The sequence below is a fragment of the Amphibalanus amphitrite genome, unplaced genomic scaffold (genome assembly GCF_019059575.1).
Source record: "Amphibalanus amphitrite isolate SeventyFive unplaced genomic scaffold, NRLGWU_Aamphi_draft 000397F_arrow, whole genome shotgun sequence".
Lineage (NCBI taxonomy): Eukaryota > Metazoa > Arthropoda > Thecostraca > Balanomorpha > Balanidae > Amphibalanus > Amphibalanus amphitrite.
The window spans coordinates 231814-253447 of NW_024881891.1; the positions used below are offsets into that span (position 1 = coordinate 231814).

Consider the following 21634-nt stretch of genomic DNA (forward strand, 5'->3'; position numbering starts at 1 on the left):
GGCTCCGACGACGGGGGGCGGTAGACTGCAACAATATGTACACTGAACTCTGGCAATACAATGGCGACAGTGTTAGGACAATCAGTTTCAATTTGTTCAAACTTCAAGCAATTTTTAACATAGATACAAACACCGTGCTTGGCAAAAGAGCCTTCAGTATCTTTTCTGACCACTCTGAAGCCAGGAATGTCGATAAATGAATCTGGCATAGAGCTGAGGAGATGAGATTCCGTTATACACATGATATGGACACTGTGACACAGTATAAAATCTTGCACCACCGGCAGCTTACGGACTAGCGAGTTCACATTAGACTGACTTATGTTAAGGACGAGTGTGCTGCGGCTGTAGGAACTGGTAGTCAAAGCTACACGTTTGACTCAGGGTCAGGGACATCATTGTTGTTGGAGTTGTTAGGGTGGTCATCAGAGGGCGGGGCAGCAGGGGCCGGGAGGTTGTCATCCTGGGTGTCCTGGTTCCCGTCCCTGACACGAGCTGGTTGAACACTCGTGTTGACAGCTGGTTCTGGTACTCTGCTCTCGCGCCTAGAATCAGCAGTATGGTGAGGGTTGGAGGCAGTGCCAGTCACAGTAGCAGCACGCTTAGCTCGGAGCTCCGATCTCTGTTTGTAAGTTAGATCTCTGCGAATAAAGACGGAGCCAAAACGGTCAGAGTCTTTCAGCTGCTTGGCCCTGTCGAGTATGAGCTTCCGGACATCATCATCACAGACTTTGCCTCTGTAAAGGTCAGTTTCCGAGGGGATTCGGACTACATCAGTCAGAGAAACTTTCTGGTGAATCAGGAAATCAGTCACCTGTTCGAAAGCCTGTACAGCAGCATTAGCTGAGCGGGCCCCCAGGCCTCGAATGACCAGGGAAGACCTGCGCTTTTGCTGCTCCTGCAGCTCACGCAGCTCCTCTCGAACAACTTTCCTGTACTCAGATGAGGCTGAGGCGGGAGGGACATCAGGGTTAGCTGGTGATCTGGGGACTTCACGTTGGGCAGCACCGGGAGTGGCAGCAGCGTCAGGCACTGGTGGATTGGAGGCAGACAGGCTAGGCCAGGACGGATCAGGTGGAGGCCCGGCACGTATCTGGCCAATCTCCGCCTTCAACTGCTGCACGACAGAGCTCATTCCATGTAACTGTTGGGACAGATGTTTGACCAGTTCAACCAGCTGAGTCTCAGTACTGTTCGCGTGAGAGCCCCCATGCCAGGCAGTGAGACTAAAATCAAGTCTACATTTGGTGCATATGTACATGATGCCAGCTCCTTCATACTTTTCAATAGCCTGTATCATATCACACGAGAGACCGCAGCACATCTCAGTGCAGTGAACCCAGGCCTGGCATCCATCACATCCAATAGAGCTACCTTCAACATCCTTGCCACATGTTCCGCATAACTGCTCATCAGGGACCTTAGCTTTAGCACTGCGTCCTCTGCGGGTGCTAGCCGCCGAAGCAGCAGTCACAGCAGAAGGGCTCACTGCAGCATCAGGTGCAACAGAGGACATTTCCGCAGCAGGCGATGGAGCACCAGCACCATGCCCGCCACGCCCACCACCCCGCCCGCCACGCCCACCGCGCACGCCACGCGACATTCCGACACAGTTAGCAGCCACCACACAAGCAAGCAACACTCAGGGGCGAAGAAAAAGTGGAAAGACCGGAAAGACTGGGCAAGAACACACAGAGCCGTGGGATGGGCTGGGAAATGGAGGCGGGGGAGCAGACTAGCAGAGACAGTAGGTACTACCCAGCAGGCTTTGGCGGCGTGATGTGCAGTAGCAGGCAGCTTAGGCGGGAAGGCTCTCTTCATTCGTCATGCGTCATGCTTGATTATCACATGCAGGATAAGCAAATCCAACCAGCAAGATCACCAAAACCAGCAATCCTCAAGGTATATATGCTTGATCTTCAATCGTCTCTCTCTCTTTGGCTCTTTGCACATGTAGTCCTTCTCTCGTGCACTGTTTTCCGTGCACTGTTAGTGAATATTGGGGCAGAAAATGACTATATTTTAATAGAAAAATGAACGATCTCTCCGAAAATCAAGCCAGTAACACAGTGGCACCTACAGAGCGTGAGCAATGACGGTTCAAATTAAGTGGGTCGCTAATTAGGCACCTTACCCTATATGTTTTGAAAATTAAGCTGGTACCGAAATAATTGTTTTACCTACCATGCATTGACAAACCAATTGCTCAAGCTTCAAACCAACCGAAATATAGCCCCGTGGGCCGTATTTTTTTTTGGGGGGGGGGCCCTTCGGCATGGGGGGGGGGCCCAGTTCGAAGGTCGTGCCCCCCCCCCCCCCCCATTCAAAAATCCTGTGTGCGCGCCTGCATCCAGGCTAGGGCTGCGTAGTCGATGGATCTTCAGTGACTCAGAATCCGACTCCGGCTTCCAAAATCGATTCCGACTCAGACTTACTCCGGACAGAGCTATCGACTCCAAACTCCCGGCTCCGCAGCCTCGCAGGTCTACTGTGAGTCGCTGACTCAGACTCCGGCTTCCAAAATCGACGACTACGACTCCAGCTCAGACTCCAGCCAAAACAATCGTCAATCGACTCTGACCGAGCCCGACTCCGCAGCCCTGCCTGTATTATTGCAATTTGCAAGTAGGACTACGCCAACAGACTCATTAGACCGTCGTGCAAATGTTTCGATAGTCGCTAGCACCGGCCAAAGCTCTCGTCTTGTCATGTACTCATCCCGCCCAGAGAAGCCAAGACAATCACGATCGTATGGATACATCATTTACAATATTTAAATACCGTCAGCACCAATTTTGTATATAAAGAGCTTCACATACACAGTAACAAGACGTCTGTCGGCAACACCGGCCAATACCAAGCGTTCACCAAGAAACTCGGCCCGTGGACCGCTCGCCACCGCGGTACCTCGGAGCAGTGAGCACCACTCGGCCGGCGACCCCTTCCGTCCCCGTCCCACCCGCACAGATCGACCACGTCCCATACATAGACCTCACGGCCGGCAGCGCAGCAGCACCTCTGATCGCCACCCTCCGTCCTCACTGTTTGCCGACAACCCAACGGCAGCGATTTGATTTGGCTCAGGTCCGTTTTGCCCCGGCAACTCCGACATACCAGAGTTTGGCTGGTGTTAACGGAACGCCATCAGAGCCGGGGGTTGGGTCGATATTGCTCTATTCCGATTAGCCAGCCTTACCCGTAGCGCTCCCGCGTTGGTATGGTTTCGGACTGCCAAGTATGGCACAAGTCCGGCTCCCTGCCACCGCCACGGCTGAAGTCCGGCTTCCTACGGCCAGGTCCCGCTGCGTCGTAGCTGCTCTGGCTTACTGTGGCAGTGAAGTACGGTTGTGGTACGGCACGGCTGATGCGGCTTAAGTCCGGCTGTGGTGCGGGCGAGCTCTGAGATCGTGTGTCAGCTCCAGTAGAGCCACAGACCTGGCCCGTACTTTGGCCGGAGTAAATGCCGGAGCTAGGCAGAGTAAAACCAGCTTCGGCCCAGACCAAATTTGCTGCAGCTGGGAAACGGACTGAGCGTGCCCTGGCCCTGCTGCAGCTGGCGCATCATCTATATTACTGAAACTGATACTGTGCGTCTTTTCTGCAAACGTGAAGAATAAGATCTTAGACCCGGCTCGTTCATGATAGGGTCACCCTAGGTCACGTCAAGTGACCTTACCTCAGAGAAAGTTACAATGCTCGCAATAGCTACACCGACTGAATAATCGCTTTTAAACTTTCAGCAATTGATAAAAGCAACAATGTGAACAAAATGAACACCTCAGAATTTTGATATCGGTAACTTTCAGGTTACATATACTGTAGAGCTCAAATCATGGAAATGTCTAAATCAAAGGTTACTGACTTGCTGACATACCCCGTACATGGCTTCTATAACAGGAGAAAAACAGGGATCACAATTTATTCACACAGACACAAAAGGTCGCACACACTTGGACACGGGGCCACTGCATCTGCGCCGGCCACGCGCTCCCTCGGCTGGCGAGCGCCGTGAGCGGCCTCAGGGCTGGGAGCCGGCAGCTGGCAGTCAACGCGCAGACATGGCGCTGGAGAAGGGCTGAACGTCCCGGATAGTCGACTCATCGTAGTACTTGTTAAATTTCTTATAGCCAAACCGGCGCCTAGGGTCCCGTTTGCTCGAACTAGGCGCTAGGTTGGGCATCAGCCCTGCCTTCTGGGCCATGGCCACCAGCTGCTGAACGCGCCGCTGCTGCAGCCGACACACGCCCGAGACGCGCCGCGGCAGCAGGCAGCCGTCCGAGCGCAGAAACTGGCTCAGGATGAGAACGTCCGTGTGCTTGATGTCCAGGTGGAGCTGGCAGAGTGGACAGGCACATGTGCTTCCACCCGTCTGTACCACACGATTCTCGCGCGGCGAGGGCATAACTCGGCCCTGGATGACGGTCACATTGCCCTCCTCGGCGCAGACGATCTGTTTGACTAGGGCTGGCCGAGCCGTGCAGAGGGTCTTATGCTGAGCCATCGCTGAACATGTCCGAGCAGTGGCGCAGACCGCACGGCGCCACACCAGGCTCATCTTCACCCAGCGAGACAACAACACATACAATAGGTGCTTGATAGTCTGCCGATTGAAAGTGAGAAATACAATTAACCAGTTTGACTGACCTTCAACCAAATGATTTGTCGACTATTCAGCAGCCCTGCGAAGGTAAAGTTTGTTACTGGAAATTCATCAGCCAGTGTTAACTACACACTAGATATTTGATATTTTTAGAAGCTTCACTTATACATTCTAGATAAAATACCAAAACATACTCAACTCAACTCAAAATTCAACTCAACTCTCACCGGTGAACCGGGCGCGGGCAAGGCGGGGTGGTGTGTCCGTGGTGTCATACTCAACAAGCACTGCTTAGCGGGGCACCCGGGCCCATAGCCACCCATTCATCGGTTTGAACAAAATTTCTTTAAAAAAAAACATCCTCTTTATCTTCTGTGTATGTAATAAATATCATTTGGCTATAGCAGAATTATGGATTAAATTTGATGAATGTCTTTTAAAATAAAAGTGCTCTCATTTATAAAAAAAAACTCAATTCTTTCTCAGAATTTTCAGTCATTTACTGTAATAATTATAGGGAGAGTATGTACCTATGACCTTTCTCGTTTCTCTAAGAAACATTATCCAACCTTCATGCTATTTTTATGGTAGCTGCTAGTAAATATACAAGTTTCCTCGTATATTTATATATGTGAAAACATTTATTTGCGAGAGAAGCAGCATCTGCAGGCTACAACACCCACAAAAATTAGTTTTTTCCTTTTCTATAAAAATGATGCAGTGTGTGGAACCTCTGACACAAATATTTCATGAGCTTGAATGCTTGTTATTTGTATACTGGCACACATGTCATGTGCCAGTATTTAAATAGAAATGGTAAGAAATATGCTCGTTTCAGAGATTTCATGCACACACTAAAAAAAGTAAATACTCGTTCAACTGTCATTTTCAGCACTCGACCCTTTGGATGGATGGTGATATCATGGCACCTGGCACGATTTGAGCAAGGCTCTTGAAATTCACTTGCAAAGAGCACATGACAATTGGCCTATGACTATGAAGGCATCTGGCATATGGAGATAAATTTCAGTAAAAGGGTTTTAATTTACCTTATAATTGGTTGTGTATGATCAGAAAATGGTCCTTACTCAGAAAATGTGGAAAAGGTCAGAGAAAGGTTACCTTTGAGATGGGGCATCACTCAGATTACGCTAGTTCACCACCTAAATAATCATAATCAGGCCGCTGCCATATTAATCTACTGGTCAGTGCGTTAAGGTCCATAATTTTATATCAAGTCATCTTTACAGGATGATGATTTATACCATCGCAGAGCTTAAATTACGCGCATCAATTTCAGTAAATAGCCAATTGGTGGGCGTTGCGGCGTTCATGACGCAGTCAACTCATGCGAGTTCTCAGAAAAAGAGACGAAATAAGAGCCATACGCAAAACAAATCGGCAGGGAAAATACCAAAATATTTCGGGTGAATGCAATAAGTAACAAAAACACTTACTTTTCCAGAAAATGCGGCCTACAGAGTACAGCTAGCCCCCATTCGGCTATTGCCGCGCAGTATTTGTCCCGACAGCCATAACAATATGGCAGCAAGAACTGCAGCTTTATTTGGCAGCACTTGACTTTTGAAGTATTTCCCCTTTCAGTATACAGAGTTCGGATTTCCTGCGACCATTCAAACTTGGAACGGTATATAGGGCCTTGCTTGGAGCGTGTTGTATTGTCAACACTCACCATGTGACTCAACCCAATGTGCCCGTACCTGACTTCAAATCTATTGTAAGTAGGCGACTAATGGATTATTCAGGCAGCCGTACATGATTCAACAATCGCCAAGAACCTCCCACCTTACTTCCTACCACCCAAAGGACTCTTACCTGGTAGCGGTCTCGTGTCGCCCCAGTAGCCAGGCAAGACAATGACTTATATGGACACATGTATTTACAATATTTAAATACCGTCAACACCAATTTTGTATATAAAGAGCTTCACATCCACAGTAACAAGACCGCTGTCGGCAGCACCCAATACCAAGCGTTCACGCGCCCAGTTCCCCGTACCGCAGGTAAAACTCGGCCCCGGGCCGCTCGTCATCGCGGCGCACCGCCTGGGGACCCCTCTCCCCCTCCCCTCCCACCCGCACAGATCGACCAGCCGCCGAGAACACCGCCTGTCGACCGCAGTCCCCGAACGAGACCTCGCGGCCGACCGCCGGCGCAGCAGCACCTCTGATCGCCGCCCTCCGTCCGTCCTGGAATGGAGCGTCGCGCCGGCCGCGCTCACTGTTTGCCGACGAATTGACTGAGCGTGCCCTGGCCCTGCTGCAGCTGGCGCATCATGTTCTGGATACCGTTGACGCCGCCCATCTGCTGCAGCACGCGCGGGTCCATCATGCGCGCCATCTGCTGGTTCAGCTTGGCCATCTGGTTGGGGTTGACGTTGCGAGACATGTCGCCTCCTGCGGCACGAGGGACGGAGACAGGGTTGGGGTATCATTCAGCACACATATCGTGACAGTCAGACTGGTTATTGATTCACCTTTTTTTGGATCGATTTACAGACTTCTACATATTTAGAGAAATCTAGACGATCGATTTTATTGATAGTATTGATTCGATTATTTATACATGATAATTTATAGATAACTATTGATTCATTCCATTTTTCGACTCAATCACCGTTTGATTCCTTCAAAAAATTGTCGAATCGATTCCTTTCGATTCAAAGAATAAAAAAAGGAACATTTCACGTTTGATTCAGCCAAAAAGTTATTGAACTGTAGATGTGCCTCTCAGTGGGTTCTCCGGCCAGCATCATTTCATTGCCAGCACTGATTAACGAACACGGTGAAAACACGTCCGCGCCGCCGCTCCACGTGACACCAGATCCAGCAGCAGAATCCGAATCATAATGCCGCACAGAATGCCGCACGCACAACGATTATTTTTTCGATTCAATAAAAAAAAATCAAACCAAATTGGTCATTATTTTTACACAATGCCTTTTTACATCTGAACAGCTCCATTGTTGCATTACACAGGTGCATTGTTGATAATGAACTATGTCCACATCAATTTTCATTGTTCAAAGTTCATGAATCGTTAATTTTTTTATTCAATCAACCGTGAATCGTGATTCCTAAATGCAGTCGATTCAATCATGGCTTGTAAATCAAACAATCCTGACGGTGAATCAAACCCTTTAAATTCAAAAATTTTTGTTTGATTCAATCCAATCGATTCAATCACGGGTGGATCGAACGCCAGTCTGAAGTGGACAGAGTCACTTAAACGTATGTGATGGTGGCTCCGACAGTGGGTTTCAGTGGAAAAGAATTACATCGCAAATTGTGGCCCAAGTCCAACCAATGGAGATAATGTTCATATCACAAAGTTAATGACATGGCAACCCTGAACGGAAAATAGGAAAGCGAGGCATGAACTCACCCTTGAAGAGTCCCTTGATGCCTCCCATCTTTTTGACGACCTGCGCGAACTTGGTGTGCTGGTTGAGGAGGTCCCGCACCTCGCGCTCCGAGACGCCGGCCCCGTTCGCCACGCGCGTGATGCGAGACGGCTGCTTGGTGAACAGCTTGGCGCCCAGCTGGCTGTCCAGCTCTGCGGTCAGGTCACAGGTCAGGTCAGACGGGTCACAAGTCCGGTCAGACGGGTTACAAGTGCGGTCAGACGGGTCACAGGTACGGTCAGACGGGTCACAGGTCAGGTCAGCGGGGCACAGGTCCGGTCAGACGGGTCACAGGTCAGGTCAGCCGGGTCAGACGGGTTACAGGCAGTTTAACCTCAATCGGGAAACATAACACAGTTGGGATCAGCTAAATAGAACATTGCAAAACTATCTTTGCTCGATACGGAGCTCTGACGGTGAACACTTTCGTTTCAAGACGCACGAGCTCAGAGCTGTGGGTAACAAAAGCACATGCACTTGACTGAACCTTGAGCAAACCTTCATTCCACGAGACAACTAGTCCCGTCGCCGCACCCACCTCCGTCGCTCATACTGTCCATGAGCGTCATGAGTCGCTTCAGGCGAGCCGTCGACTCCTGTTCGCCGCCCTTGGAGAGGAAGTCCTGGCCGAAACCGGGGATCATACCCTGCCGGAGAGAGCGCAGCGTCGTTAGATAACATTCAGACTGCCATCACCGATGGAAGCACATAGGGCAATGATGAGGTAACTTCTGACTAGGCGGCGGCAAGAGCGATAATATATGGAAAATTAGATGACAGAACGACGGTGTAATCTCAGACACAGTAGCTCAGGAAGCTTTATCATCGTGAAATGCCTCTGGAGGCCGGGAAAATTAATCAAATGTTAAATAAAAAAAAAACCATCATGCGAACTATACAATTGTAAAAAAAACATCACAGAACGACTGCGGCTGCACGTAAAAATATCAGCAGCTAGTGAAGACTGTTCCTAGCAGCAGCTAGCCTCTATCCCACAGTACGGCAAAAGCGACACTCGCTCCCCAGCCCTGCAGCCTTAACGTACCATGATCTGCGAGAAGGGTCCCATCTTCATGATGTTCTGGAACTGTTCGTACATGTCTCGCAGTGTGAACTCTCCGTGTTTCAGCTTCTTGATCAGCTCCTCGTTGTCCTCAAGTCCCAGATCCTGGACGGTCTCGATTAGGCCCTCGATGTCGCCCATGCCGAGCAGTTTGGAGATGAACGGTTTGGTGCGGAACGGCTCCAGGTCGTCGATGTGCTCGCCCGTACCGATGAAGATGATCGGGGAGTTGGTCGCCGCCACGCTGATGGAGGAGGGTGGAACGGTCACACGCAGCGGCCGTGGTTTATCTCAGTGGGAAGAGAGGGCGAGGTCTGATGGTTGCTGGTCGCTCGAGTATGGACTATTTAAAGCTAAACATGTTTTAGATGCGAGGAATATTTTATCTTCATACAAAACTATGGTCATTTAGATGCTGAACAATGTAAAAAGTGAGAATATAGTAGCCCTTTTACGAAGAAGAAGACGAGAGTCGTACCAAAGTGAGGCGGTTTTAGCATTTACTTTTCAGGTTTAGATCTTACAACTTTGAGGTTTTGAGACAAGTCCTGAAAAAAACCGGTAAGACCAGGCTCAGAGCCGGCAGAGTAGTAGACCACGTCAGCCGTCGCGCCGTCCACTCACGCGGAGAGGGCGCCTCCTCCCTTGGCGTGGCCGTCCAGCTTTGTGATGATGACTGAGCCGACGTCCACCTTCTCCTTGAAGGCGCGCGCCTGCGGCTCGCAAGCCTGACCGATGGCGGCGTCCATCACAAACACCACGTTGTCCGGACTCTGCGCAGAATGAGCGGGAGTGCCGCGTGAGGAGGCGCAATGGGGAGCCTGGAGCTACCATCGATGATTCGAATGTGCAAGGGTCGGCAAGTTACACTTTAAAAGCTCTGGCTGAGAAAAACACAGACTGCGTAGTGAGTGAAAAGAGCAACATTCCGGCGTCATCTTGGTGAACAGTGAACAGCTCGACGATTAAAAATAAAATATAAATTAGCGAGTATATGAGTAAACAGACCATGGCATCTGAGCGGCCACTTAAGACTCACCACGGCGTTGGAGACTTGCAACATCTCCTCGAAGAGGGAGTCCTCCTGCTTGTGCCGACCGGACGTGTCCACGATGATGATCTCGAAGTTGTCCGCCTTGAACTTGTCCACACCGTACTGAGCAATTACCACCGGGTCGACCTCGGTGTAACTGCAAACGGAATTCACTTGATCAGACTCGAACGGACCAGTCCAAGAGGGTTTCGACCGATGCAAAACGACATATTTGTCAATCATTTGACACATAATCAGATGAAAGAAATTCGAAAAACAATTGCGAAGGATCATAAGGAAATAGAACTATAGCATGCAAGGAAAATCTTATGACACTTCCTCATCACTTAATGCACTGTCATTCATTTTCCTTTCCCTGAAGTAGAAACTGCAGTCGGCAGCGCGTTGCTGAAAGGCTCGTACGGCGCATATTGACACAGGCTTTGTACAGTCACCGCGTAAGCCGCCAGTCGCCGCTCACCTGCCGTAGAAGGGGATTCGCGCCTTGGTGGCGTTCTGTTTCAGCTGATCGTAGGCGCCAGCTCGGAACGTATCGGCGCACACCAGGCAGGTGCGCCAGCCCTTCTTCATGTAGTGGTAGGCCATCTTGGTGCAGGTGGTGGTCTTGCCGGAACCTTGCAGACCGACGAACATGATGACGTTCGGCTTGCCCTTGACGGGCGTGAACGGTTTGACGCCAGGGTCCACCAGCTGCGGGGACGGGAGAGGGGAAGGTGGAGTGTTAGTGAGCCCCAGCGGCAGTGCAGTGTAGCAGATCAAACGCCAGCGTGTGACGAGATGAGGCGTGTGACGTTCACGTATCAGCTGCTGCCAGCATATATTCAGTCCTAATTGTAGTTAGTAACTAGAACTAGGTTTGGTCTCTAGTGTTTATGCAGGAAAGAATCCTAATCAAAAAAAAAAAACAGAGAACTTGCTTTGAGGCCAAATGGTGATGGAAGACTAATTTTATGTGGAAAGGTTTAATATACTAGATGTTTATGTTTCGCAAATCGATCATTTCTGTGTCTATTCAATATTCATGGCTGTAGCTGTTGGGATTATATTACAAATTAAACAAATTTATCGAGTAGGACTACCCACTCAATGTATGTTACATTACCTTGATCAGTTCCTTGAAGACGGCCGTCTGGATCATCCTCCGCTTGTTGAGGCCCGACCCCATGTCCTCAAAGTCGATGACTGAGCGGACATTTTCGCGGAGTTTCTTGACCAGGCGGATGTTGACATCGCTCTCCAGGAGGGCCGTGCAGACATCCTTCAGCATAGAGTTGAGCACCTGGGAGACACGGCAGCGGCGATCCGGTCAGAGCTCACACATCGCAGCGGTCTGGTTAGGCAGCCCACACTCAACCGTAACCGATCCGTATCGTCGAGCTGAACACATCTGACGTGTCTTCACCGCTCCAGCACGTCTCTATCAAAAGTTATAGCAAAAAACTGCTGGTAACCATTCATGACCTGAGATGACCTTAGGGGCATACAGAGAGGTCACAGGTGCATTTTTCCGATTCAGTGTGTCATGTTTACGTATGAACCGATGTTTGAGAGCGTTTTGAGCGACATTCGTCCAATAGGCGCATTTCAATTTTCTTCCATTGACTTACCTATAATGGAGAGGTCGCAAAATTGACCTGACCTTAGGTCACATATATAAAAAATCTGAGATAAACATTTTATGCATACTGTTACTCACATCAATCGCTGAAAGTTTCAAAGTGATCGTTCAGTCGGTGTAGCTATAGCGAGCCTTTGAACGTTTTCTGAGGTAAGGTCACTTAACGTGACCTGGTGACCTGACCTTGAATGACCCAGGTCTGAAATTTTTACAACATGTGCGGAAATGATATATAAACAGTTGTACCAAAAACGGCGGGGCTGCGCGCCGCCGTTTGTAAGATATCCGCGAAAAACCTGAGGAGGCGTAAAATGATCCCCAGCGCGGCGCGGGTTAACATGCATTTTTTACACACACAAAAAAAAACATGAATATACTTTCCACCACAGCAGCACCATATCAAAAAAGTGAGCAAAAATCGGCAGATCAACAATAGATTGTCCTGACCAGGCAAGGAGTACCTTAGTTCTGAACAGCAATTACCCTCAATCTGATCAAAGTAACTTGTAGTTACAGAGATTGCCTCTATTCTAACCAGGGATTATCTTAGTTCTAACCAGGGTGTTTCCAGTTGTTGCAGGAGCAAATATCTCAGTTCCTGGAATTTCCTCAGTTGTGACCAGGAACTACCTCAATTCTGACCAGGGACTACCTCATTTCTGGTCAGGGATTACCTACCTCTTTCTGACAGGAATTATCTCAGTTTAGTTTAAGTGGGTTTACCTCAAATCTGACCATAGTGGCCTCATTTCTGACCAAGGATTACATTAGTTCTAACCAGGATGACCTAAGTAATGATCAGGGATTATCTTAGTTCTGATGCTGTGCTGCACTCAGAAATACTTCATTTCTGACCAAGGTGTCCTCAGTTCTGACCACAGTAACCTCAGTTCTGACCAGGGATTACCTTAGTTCTAACCAAATTGACCTCAACTGTGACTTGTGGAAACTAACTACTTCAGTTCTGATCAGAATTACCTCATTTGTGACCAAGGATAACCAGAGTTTTGCCCAAGGTGACCTCAGTTCTGACCAGGGATTATCTCATTACTGACCAAGATGACCTCCATTCTGACTGGGGATTACCTTATTTCTGACTCTAATGACCTCAATGGTGACAGAAATAAACTACTACTGTTTTGATCAGAATGACCTCAGTTATGGGATAGATGAACTGATTTGTGACAGGAACTACCTCATTTCTGACCAGATATTATCTCAGCTCTAGCCACTGACCACATTAACTTCACTTCATACCAGGGATTACTTCAGCTCTAACCAGGATGACATCAGTTCTAACAAAGGTGACATTATTTATGAACAGGCATTGCCTATATTAGTTTTAACCAGAGTGACCTCATTCCTAGCATGGGATTAGCTCAGTTCTAACCAGGGTGACCAAAGTTCTGACAAGCATGACCTCTGTTATAACCAGGCATTGCCTATATGTTTTAACCAGGGTGATCTCAGTTCTAGTTCAGGTTCAGATCTCAGTTCAGGGTGTTCAGTTCAGATCTCAGTTTTTTTTACATCTTTGGTTTATGAATAGCATAAGCTAGAAAGGTAGGCATTTAAGATCTGCTTTAAGGATGTGTCAATTGTCAGGTGAGTTAACTAGGTGAGTCAGTTAGTAGGTATAGCTCATTATGCACATATCCAACACAGTAAGGTACTGGTACAGGAGTTTTACTATCAACAAGACACTTTCAATCACACTATGGAAGTTGGTTAAAGCTGAGTTAAACTTCTATTTATATGGGTAAATTAGCAAATTCTGATGTGAAGTTGTGAATTTAGAAGCATACCTAATCAACACATCCTGCACAAATAAATGTGCAATAGCTTGCAGTAGCTGAAAAGCACAGTTCCTACCTACTTTAAAGGGACCATCCCACCTTAACATTAGTTTTGAGTTGAGATAGCCAAGTTTGCGGCCAGGCTCAGAAACCACCATTTATCCTGGTCGCAACCCCCGCAGCTTTATGGTGTTCAAGAAATTTCTTCCCTTTACATGCAGGGTGGGACCAGCTTAGTCCCTATCTCTTAACCATTAGCGGTTTTTTGATGACGTCAGCAGTCATTTCAACGCCCGTCATTCCTTGAACCCGAGTTTTGCTGACCTTGAGCTCCCTTTTTTATCAACGTGAAATCCGTCGTCGTCGGCGCTGAGAAAGCCTATTGCTTTTCATTTTAATTTGAATATTAGAAGATACCCACCACTGGAACTTGGACTGATATTACACCAAGACCGAAGATGATCAAGCTGCCTGCTATATCTGGAGCTTGGTGTTCAACTTCAACATGGAATAAAAAACAAAATATCAAAGCAAACTGGATATGGTACTGCAAGTTAAAGTCCAAAGAAATTTGAAGAGCTGACAATTGACATTAATTCTTTTACTGTATGCCTGGCCTATTCAAATACATTAGCCAGAGGGGTGTGGTAATAACTGGTGTAAGCAAATTGACCACGGTCAAAAATGCATTACCAGAATGTACTTAAGCCAACATTTTGGGATGGTCTCGTTCCTAAGTCGGCTAAGAGCTTCGGTCCAGAAAATGAATTTATCGTTGGCATACAGTAAAATACATACCAAACTCGGCCGGTGATAAATTTTCAAGACCTCAGTCCTTACTGATTTTTGAACTCGGCCTTCGGCCTCGTTCAAAAATCCAGTAAGGACCTCGGTCTTGAAAATTTATTTACACCGGCCTCGTTCAGTATTATATATTCCTGCAAGGTTTCCATATGGAGATCACAGTCACACCATGAAGAAATATTTTTGATGTTAACAGTTGAAAGGGGATTTATCTTCCAGTTTTGACGAAAGACGCTGCTGACTGTCTTTGGAAAAGGATGTCGGCATGAGGTGCAATTGTGCTTGTGAAGTGGTTATAACTGGTCTTTTCACAGTATTAAATTAAATGTGCCATTGCAGCCAAGTGTGTTATCATGTAAGGTAAAATCAAAACTACAATGTTGGTTTTACGAGCATTGAAAAGGCTGGTAGGTAACACCTGCCTGTGCTCGTAAATCATGCTGCCAGAGTATTCTAAATTAATTTTATCATACACTTTTGTTGTCCAGAATGGTTGCACTATTGTTTGGTATCATATTATTCCATGTAAATATGGTAGTGTAAAGTCCGACCAACATGTTACCAGATTTGAAGCTGTTACGTTACCTAAGTACCTGTTTTTTACTGGCGTGGTGAATGTCACCTGGATTTTGTTTTGAGGTGCAGACCTAGTAACTCTGACTACATGGTTTTGAAGCTATTATCTATTCTGTTTTTACTGGCCTGGTGAATGGCGACTGATGTTGTCCGTGGATGGCACTGAAACAAATTTTGAGTGTTTTGTACAGTGTTTTAATACAATGCTGAGGGCTGAAAGTTGTCTTGTTTAGAGTGGTGAAAGTTCAGGATATGCCAGCCACCATGGTGGGTCAGAGTTAAATGTGTTGCAGTCAGTTCGGCTTCGGCAAGCACACGGATGGGCATACGCATCAAGACCTGCTCTGCCATACTTTAAGCCAATTTTACCTAGGTAAGTCTTTTCTTTTTTCTGCCAAAAGCTATGACATTGTGAATTTCAGCACTGTGGCCTGTGTGTAGCTTTCAGGAAAACAATTCTAAATAAAGCTCTGATAAAGTGCAAAATCAGCAATGCAGCCCTCTATTACATTTTCTACAACATCTTACTTGTTCCTTGCATGGAGAGAAAAATGCAATGTTATGAATTCGTTTATTCACATGATTTGACAAGCATGCAGTTACCTGCTACTATCACTGCACAAAACAGAGCAGAAAACATCAGTTGATCAAACACAAGACATAACAGAAGTTTACAACATAGGGCTGCCGAACCTGCTTCCTCCCACCACAGTTGATGCCATTTCCTAGCCTGGCTTGATGTGAGCACTGAATAGCTGCTTTGTCTAATTACAGCTCACTACCATTCAACTTAAACTACTCTCTTTAAAGTAAGAGTGAGAGCGTTCAGTGTTCACAGCAGCTCGACAGACGACAGACAACAAACATCTTGACAAACCAACCAGTATTTGATTTGGCTAATGATTTATGTGCTTGTTGTATCATGGCCAAACTACTTTAACAGCAATAATCCCTGTTTCATCTTGATCTTGCTTTTATTTCCATTTGAACTCAGATCTTGAAACAATCATCTGAAGTGATATCAGATACTGACTTCTGTTTCTCTTGAAAGCAAGTTAAAACAACAATGATAAACTAAGGCAGGAGATGTGAGTTGTGGCAGTAGATTTTTGATTCAACATATGTCAACCTTATATTGCTTGAGACCTCTGTGACAGACAAACAAATATTTATAGTTTTTTGATAGTTTGGATTCTTCGCTTGATTTAGCAGATCAGCTGTGAACCTTGACTTTGAAATCACATAAATGTCATGGTACCCGAACGAATCCTCGCATGACATTTCTTCGTAGCACAATTTTTCGTCCGCATTTCTTCGTCTACAAATCTTCGTCGGTGCATTTATTTGTCCCTCAATGCTTACTCTTGCATATATTTGCGTTGAAAAAGAAATGCGAGCCGATTTTCATATACCCTGGTGCGAGACAAAGTAATGCGATTGGTACGAATAAATGCCCTGACGAAGATTTGCAGACGAAGAATTGCGATACGAAGAAATGCCATAAGAATTGTCCTGGAATCCTTTATTGGCCATCATATATTGACCTTGATAAGATAAACGCATCATTCGCGCAATATTTGTCGCACTTTGATACCAAACTATTGCTTCCAAATGCCGACGTAAAGAAAACCTTTATGTGACGTCATAGAAACAGCGGATTTCCCAAAAAGTAAACAAAAATAAAAGTCTTATATCTCGAAAACGGGTGAATATTTTCCGGTAAAATTTGGTAGATGTTCATTTTCGCTCTTTGTGATTCACGCTACATCACTTTTATGCCAATTCATTAACTTTTTTGAAGGTGGGAGGGTCCCTTTAAATCATCAAGCACAAAATCAAATGAAAACTCATCGAACAAAAAATAATAGAGAGAATTACCTTGTAATGGATGGTTAGTGATAAAGAGCAAACTAATAATCAATGAGAAAAAAATGGAACCCTTTGCTGTGGTCAGACCTAGCGAATAAAAATTCAAAGTAGAAACCTATATAGTTAAAGCATGCAAGCACAAAACTAATCCCATACTCACCTCCTCATTGATAACAGTTGCATTCCCGAGGGAACGCAGCGCTGTAGTAATTTTTCTTCCCAAGTCTGCTAGCACCATCTTGAATGTGCTTCTTCAGTAAGGCCTTGTAATGGCCGGGATCACGGCGGACATGCCTAAGAGCTGGACTTTTTGCACGCGTTCCCCGCAAGGGGGCGCCACTGAGGAAGCACCCTCTGACGTCACGATAAAACTGCGCGCACTGTGCGCACGGTTCTGTAAGCAAGTAATATAGTGGTGGTTTCATGGTGGAAATTGGAACAAGTATTTTGACGTTGTAAAATTCCAAGCCGTTTTTGTGAAATTAATTAGTAAATGCATTTCAAAAGTATTTATTTAAAGTGAGAAAGGAGAATAATTAGACGAACATGGATATTTTTGTTCCAATAGCTTATTATGTGAGACATTATCGGTACTAACGGGTACTTCTAAGAAGTAGTGAAGAAGTACCAAACAGCCTGCTCGGCTACGATCGTCAGCTGTCCTTTGGAGCTGGACTTCAACGCTGTAAAAAAAAATGTGTGCTGAATTAATTTTTAGTTTCACCAAAATATAAGCAATTTATCATTTCTTTTTCACTTTTGTAATTATTGTTGAGTGAAGAGACATGTTGCTAGTTCTTACAATATAAATTATTAATTTAAAAAACGAAATGGGACGGTAAGTATCTGCTACTAAATTATCACTCTAACCAAATACATGCAGAATCTTGCTACCATTGCTTATAAAACGTGCTTATCAATACACAAATGTTTTATTTCAGACAAGAAGGATTTATTTGCCTGAAGTCTTGCGTCATGTGCTACTGCTTTGATTCCAAAGACGCTCTCCGGGTCGGGGTAATTTAGTTCTTCATCGATCGATACGGAGATTTTGATTCCATTGATATCCAAATTGATAAGCTCGGCACCATGGAGTAAGGGCGTCCCCACAGGGGTGACGCAGGAAATATGAATGGCGTTTACACCGACAGTAGTTTCCCACAGCCGGCAATGGGAATCTCCTGTCGGTGTAAACGCCACTATAGTCCCATCCAACTCAAACACTGGGGAATATCCCCGCACTTTTGAGGACGGCAATCTATGGACCTGCTCGAAAAATAGTGGATAAAATACGGCGAGCTTTCAGTTTTATGGTTAGGTCTCCCTTCCGAGGCACATATTTACGGGGAATATTGGTCATATTCCCCCGGCGTCCTGATGATCGGCGCCCAGCTCAACGTCGAAGGCGCCCTGATACGCGGCACTGCTATCTGTGAAGGTGCCCAGGTTGCTGCCGCTCGAATTTTGGTCGCCTACTTAACAAAACCTCCGTTGGTGCCATCTCAGTTTCCTCGAGGTCAGGCAACCTTCACACGCCGTTGGCTACCTTGGCTGGCCGGCGACTCGTTCCCCTCGTGGCGACCCTCTTGACATCCAGTCAAAAGTTGGAGTGGCTGGCGCCCCCAGTGGGGGCCGGGGAAGGGACAGTGGGCCTCCACGTTGCTCTCTTCCCGAGCCTATGGTGACTTGGCTCAACTCTCCTCAATAGAATCTGGATTCTGCACGCTGTATTAACATGGGCGTAGACACCACTACGGACAATACGGACAGTGGGTGTGACAATCAGTAGTGCCATTCATATAGAGGGTGTCATATATGAACGGAGAGGCAACAGTACAGCTGAGCGGAGAGACAACATTAAAACAACAGTACAGCTGGCGTTGCATGGAGCTGCAGGCAACCGGACAGCGGAGGCTTGCGAAAAATAAACAATTCGTCACTTCAACGTATAAACAATAGTATAAAAAGCAACATAAACACATATTCTCATGGTCGAACCCATGCAATAGCGGCTCACGGCGGGCACAGGCACGCAGTGCGGTAGCGGTACCGGATCACACGTCATGGGCGTTGTCTCAGCATAGGTTGTTATGAGCGGAGAGGCAACAGTACAGCTGAGCGGAGAGACAACATTAAAACAACAGTACAGCTGGCGTTGCATGGAGCTGCAGGCAACCGGACAGCGGAGGCTTGCGAAAAATAAACAATTCGTCACTTCAACGTATAAACAATAGTAAAAGCAACATAAACACATATTCTCATGGTCGAACCCATGCACTAGCGGCTCACGGCGGGCACAGGCACGCAGTGCGGTAGCGGTGCCGGATCACACGTCATGGGCGTTGTCTCAGCATAGGTTGTTCGCAATCTAGTTGAAGCCTAAGAAGACGGCCAGTGGGGCCTCACTGCTGCTGAGGCGACCTCGGAGACGATGCGTCGCCCCTCCTGTCGGCGACCTGCGGTGAGCAGGACTCCAGATAGCTGTCTGGCACGTTGCCGACACTGCCAGACGCTGTCAGCAGGCTTCACTGCTGCAAGTGATGTGCAGATGGACGCCAGGTGACTTCGTCGGCAGGCGATTCCGGAGACCGCGGCCTCACCAGGCAGTACCACCTGCATCGCCATGTCGGTGTTTCTAGAAATGGAAAAATAACATTATCGGTGAAGGACAAGCAATACAATGTATTCTGTTTTCCTCTCATGCAGGTATACGTAATCTACAATTATCATTGTTCCTATTTCATTCAACTGAACCTGAAAATTCCATATTGGCACATTGTTTGACTAAATTTGTGTAGTTGGGAACAGGGGCGACGCCATGGTGCGACGACTGGGGGGACATTGACCATTTTGGAGGGGACGAGGACCATTTCAAGTCGATTCTTTCCATGCAACGCCATAGGCATAATGTTAAAATTTTAAAAAGTGGAGGGGACGAGATCCCCTCTGTCCCCCCCCCCCCCTGTGGCGACGCCCTTGGTTGGGAAGCAGATTGTTTGAAATACATGTTTGGCTGAACAGTGCGGAAAATATTTCATTGATCACTATAGCTGCAACAAAAATACTGAGACAGAAAACATTTGGGCTTACCTGGCTCCTTAGTCAGTCCCGCACAACGGAAGTGGTACCATTTATCGCAGCCGTCGCATCCGACCATCGGTGCTGCACTGATGCTGCTGCACTCCCCACATTCCCAGTACCTTAGGAGCGTCTTGGCTGTGAAAAGATTGCATGAGTCATGGCGCATACATGAATAGTAAGATGTTTTATATGTTTAACATCCCATAGCAAAGACACAACAGCTGGGAGTCAAGTGTAAGCCAAAGTGTAAGCCCTGCCATGTTTTGCAGACTGGATTTTAAGCAAGAAAAGCTTTGCTAAAAATGACGCCTGACGAAGCCCCATCCTACTGGGCTGTCTGACATGTCTCCCTGTAAAAAGCATGTGGCCCTTATATTGTATATATGATGAATATGTTAATAATGCAGAGAAAGCACAGTATAAATTATACCCAACGTTTTATCTTAATCGACTTTGTCAAGGGTGTTTGAACAGCTTGAGATGAGTGAAGTGTAAGGGTACCTACCTAGGTACATCTGAAAATAAACTGAATCTGCGTTCAATAAACATTGATTTTGATAAAACATTTCACAAATCAAATGCTAATAACAATCATACTAAAATAGCACGACAGATAACTAACAATCGCATGAGGAACTTCTTGATTCGCCTTTTGACGCTTTTGACATTGTCGTCCGAACGAATGTTGTCTGATGTTACACATTTGTCTTTTCTGCGCAGCATTTGTGTTTGCCATTTACCGCACCAATGTTCGCCAGCGGTGGTGACTTTTCTTTACCTGCTCACGAAACGTCACACACGACATGACGTCACCCGAAGACGTCATCAAAAAGTCCAGCTCTTAGGCGTGTCCATCACGGCCCTCAAAGTAGTGGAACCAAAATCAGATAGTACTGAATAATGTTGAAGCTTGCTTGAAGGATATTTCACTTTTAAATTATCCAAAGATGCAAACTTTTTGGACTCCAGCCTTTCAATAAATCGGTTACAACATATCATAACACTCAAAACACCATCACTTCGTTACACCAGCAAAAACAAAAAAGAAAAGGCTTTGTAAGGCGCTTTGAATTGAAGAACTTTATCCACAACAATGCGTTTATTCAATTACACACGCGCATCCACGCAGATCCTCGCAAATCCCCTGATGCAAATCGTAAACAGCTGTGTTAGTGCTAGTTATGTCCTGCTGCTCATTTTAGTAGTGGCCGCTAGGAAAGTCTATATTGTCGTCATGAATTGCAATAAAAGGCTATAATTTCTTACAACTTAAATTTATTAAAATCTATCCAGGAGCTAAAAAACTAAACAAAACTATTATATAGTCAGATTAAATACTCAAAAGCGAGTTTACTTAACGAACCGCTAGGTGCAACCCAAGCAAACATTTCACATAATAGATCCTCAACTTTGCAAGCATGTCGTTCCTGAGATCAAGACCGTATTTCGGCCTAAGGATCGGACAATTGTTGGATCTAACATGGGATAATAGGATGCTGAACCCATTCATTCCTCTTGTAGCGATGGAACTTGATCTTTTTCGTGAGTGGGTTATGGAAATTGCTTTCTGTTACTCTTAAATATACTTGATTAAAGGAAAAGGGCCACCTTTAACATGGGGATTTAAACTGAGATAGCCATCTTGTAGCCCGTGTCCGAAAACCTACTTGGCCACCCCCTTACGGCCGACTTCAGTCTCCATTCGTAGTTATCGGCAATTTTAAAAGAAAATATGCCAGGAATGCGTTC

General features: G+C 46.4%; 3 protein-coding genes across 8 annotated transcripts in view; all 3 read right to left on the reverse strand.

Annotated features, from left to right (window-relative positions):
* LOC122390467 (dipeptidyl peptidase 3-like) overlaps nt 1–6204 on the reverse strand; it is a 36733-nt gene extending 30529 nt beyond the window's left edge. The window contains exon 1 of one of the 2 annotated variants that reach the window (XM_043383437.1): nt 6058–6204. The gene's annotated coding sequence lies outside the window, so the exon portion shown is untranslated. The remainder of the gene's footprint in view (nt 1–6057) is intronic. The other variant, XM_043383428.1, reaches the window with a different exon arrangement.
* On the reverse strand, nt 3904–6142 carry LOC122390470 (28S ribosomal protein S18a, mitochondrial-like). Of its 4 annotated transcripts, none has more exons than XM_043383447.1 (2): nt 4828–6142; nt 3904–4679 (listed from the first exon to the last, which is right to left on the reverse strand). In XM_043383447.1, exon 2 carries the CDS (start codon nt 4553–4555, stop codon nt 4046–4048), a length of 510 nt encoding a protein of 169 aa, XP_043239382.1. In that variant the 5' UTR covers nt 4556–4679; nt 4828–6142; the 3' UTR covers nt 3904–4045. The 4 variants fall into 4 exon arrangements, with proteins under 4 accessions (XP_043239382.1, XP_043239381.1, XP_043239384.1 ...); XM_043383446.1 differs by having other exon boundaries at nt 5723–5911; XM_043383449.1 differs by having other exon boundaries at nt 5866–5896.
* Nucleotides 6205–6482: 278 nt separating the features above from the next.
* Nucleotides 6483–21049, reverse strand: LOC122390471 (signal recognition particle 54 kDa protein-like). Of its 2 annotated transcripts, XM_043383450.1 has the most exons (10): nt 20747–21049; nt 16965–17090; nt 11244–11420; nt 10602–10831; nt 10127–10277; nt 9712–9860; nt 9070–9331; nt 8563–8671; nt 8006–8176; nt 6483–7017 (listed from the first exon to the last, which is right to left on the reverse strand). In XM_043383450.1, the coding sequence occupies exons 2-10, from the start codon at nt 17040–17042 to the stop codon at nt 6839–6841; spliced, it is 1506 nt and encodes a 501-aa protein (XP_043239385.1). In that variant the 5' UTR covers nt 17043–17090; nt 20747–21049; the 3' UTR covers nt 6483–6838. The 2 variants fall into 2 exon arrangements, with proteins under 2 accessions (XP_043239385.1, XP_043239386.1); XM_043383451.1 differs by lacking the exons at nt 16965–17090; nt 20747–21049 and adding an exon at nt 13632–13660.
* Between the last annotated feature and the right edge of the window lie 585 nt (nt 21050–21634).

Excerpts from the sequence above, each read along its gene's own strand:
- LOC122390470 (XM_043383447.1), bottom strand. The coding sequence starts at position 4,555 with ATGAGCCTGGTGTGGCGCCGTGCGGTCTGCGCCACTGCTCGGACATGT.
- LOC122390471 (XM_043383450.1), bottom strand. The coding sequence starts at position 17,042 with ATGGTGCTAGCAGACTTGGGAAGAAAAATTACTACAGCGCTGCGTTCC. Across the intron at positions 11,421-16,964 it reads CAACTGTTATCAATGAGGAG|GTGCTCAACTCTATGCTGAA; the intron begins GTGAGTATGGGA and ends CGTGTCTCCCAG. Across the intron at positions 8,177-8,562 it reads GGACAGTATGAGCGACGGAG|AGCTGGACAGCCAGCTGGGC; the intron begins GTGGGTGCGGCG and ends ACCTGACCGCAG.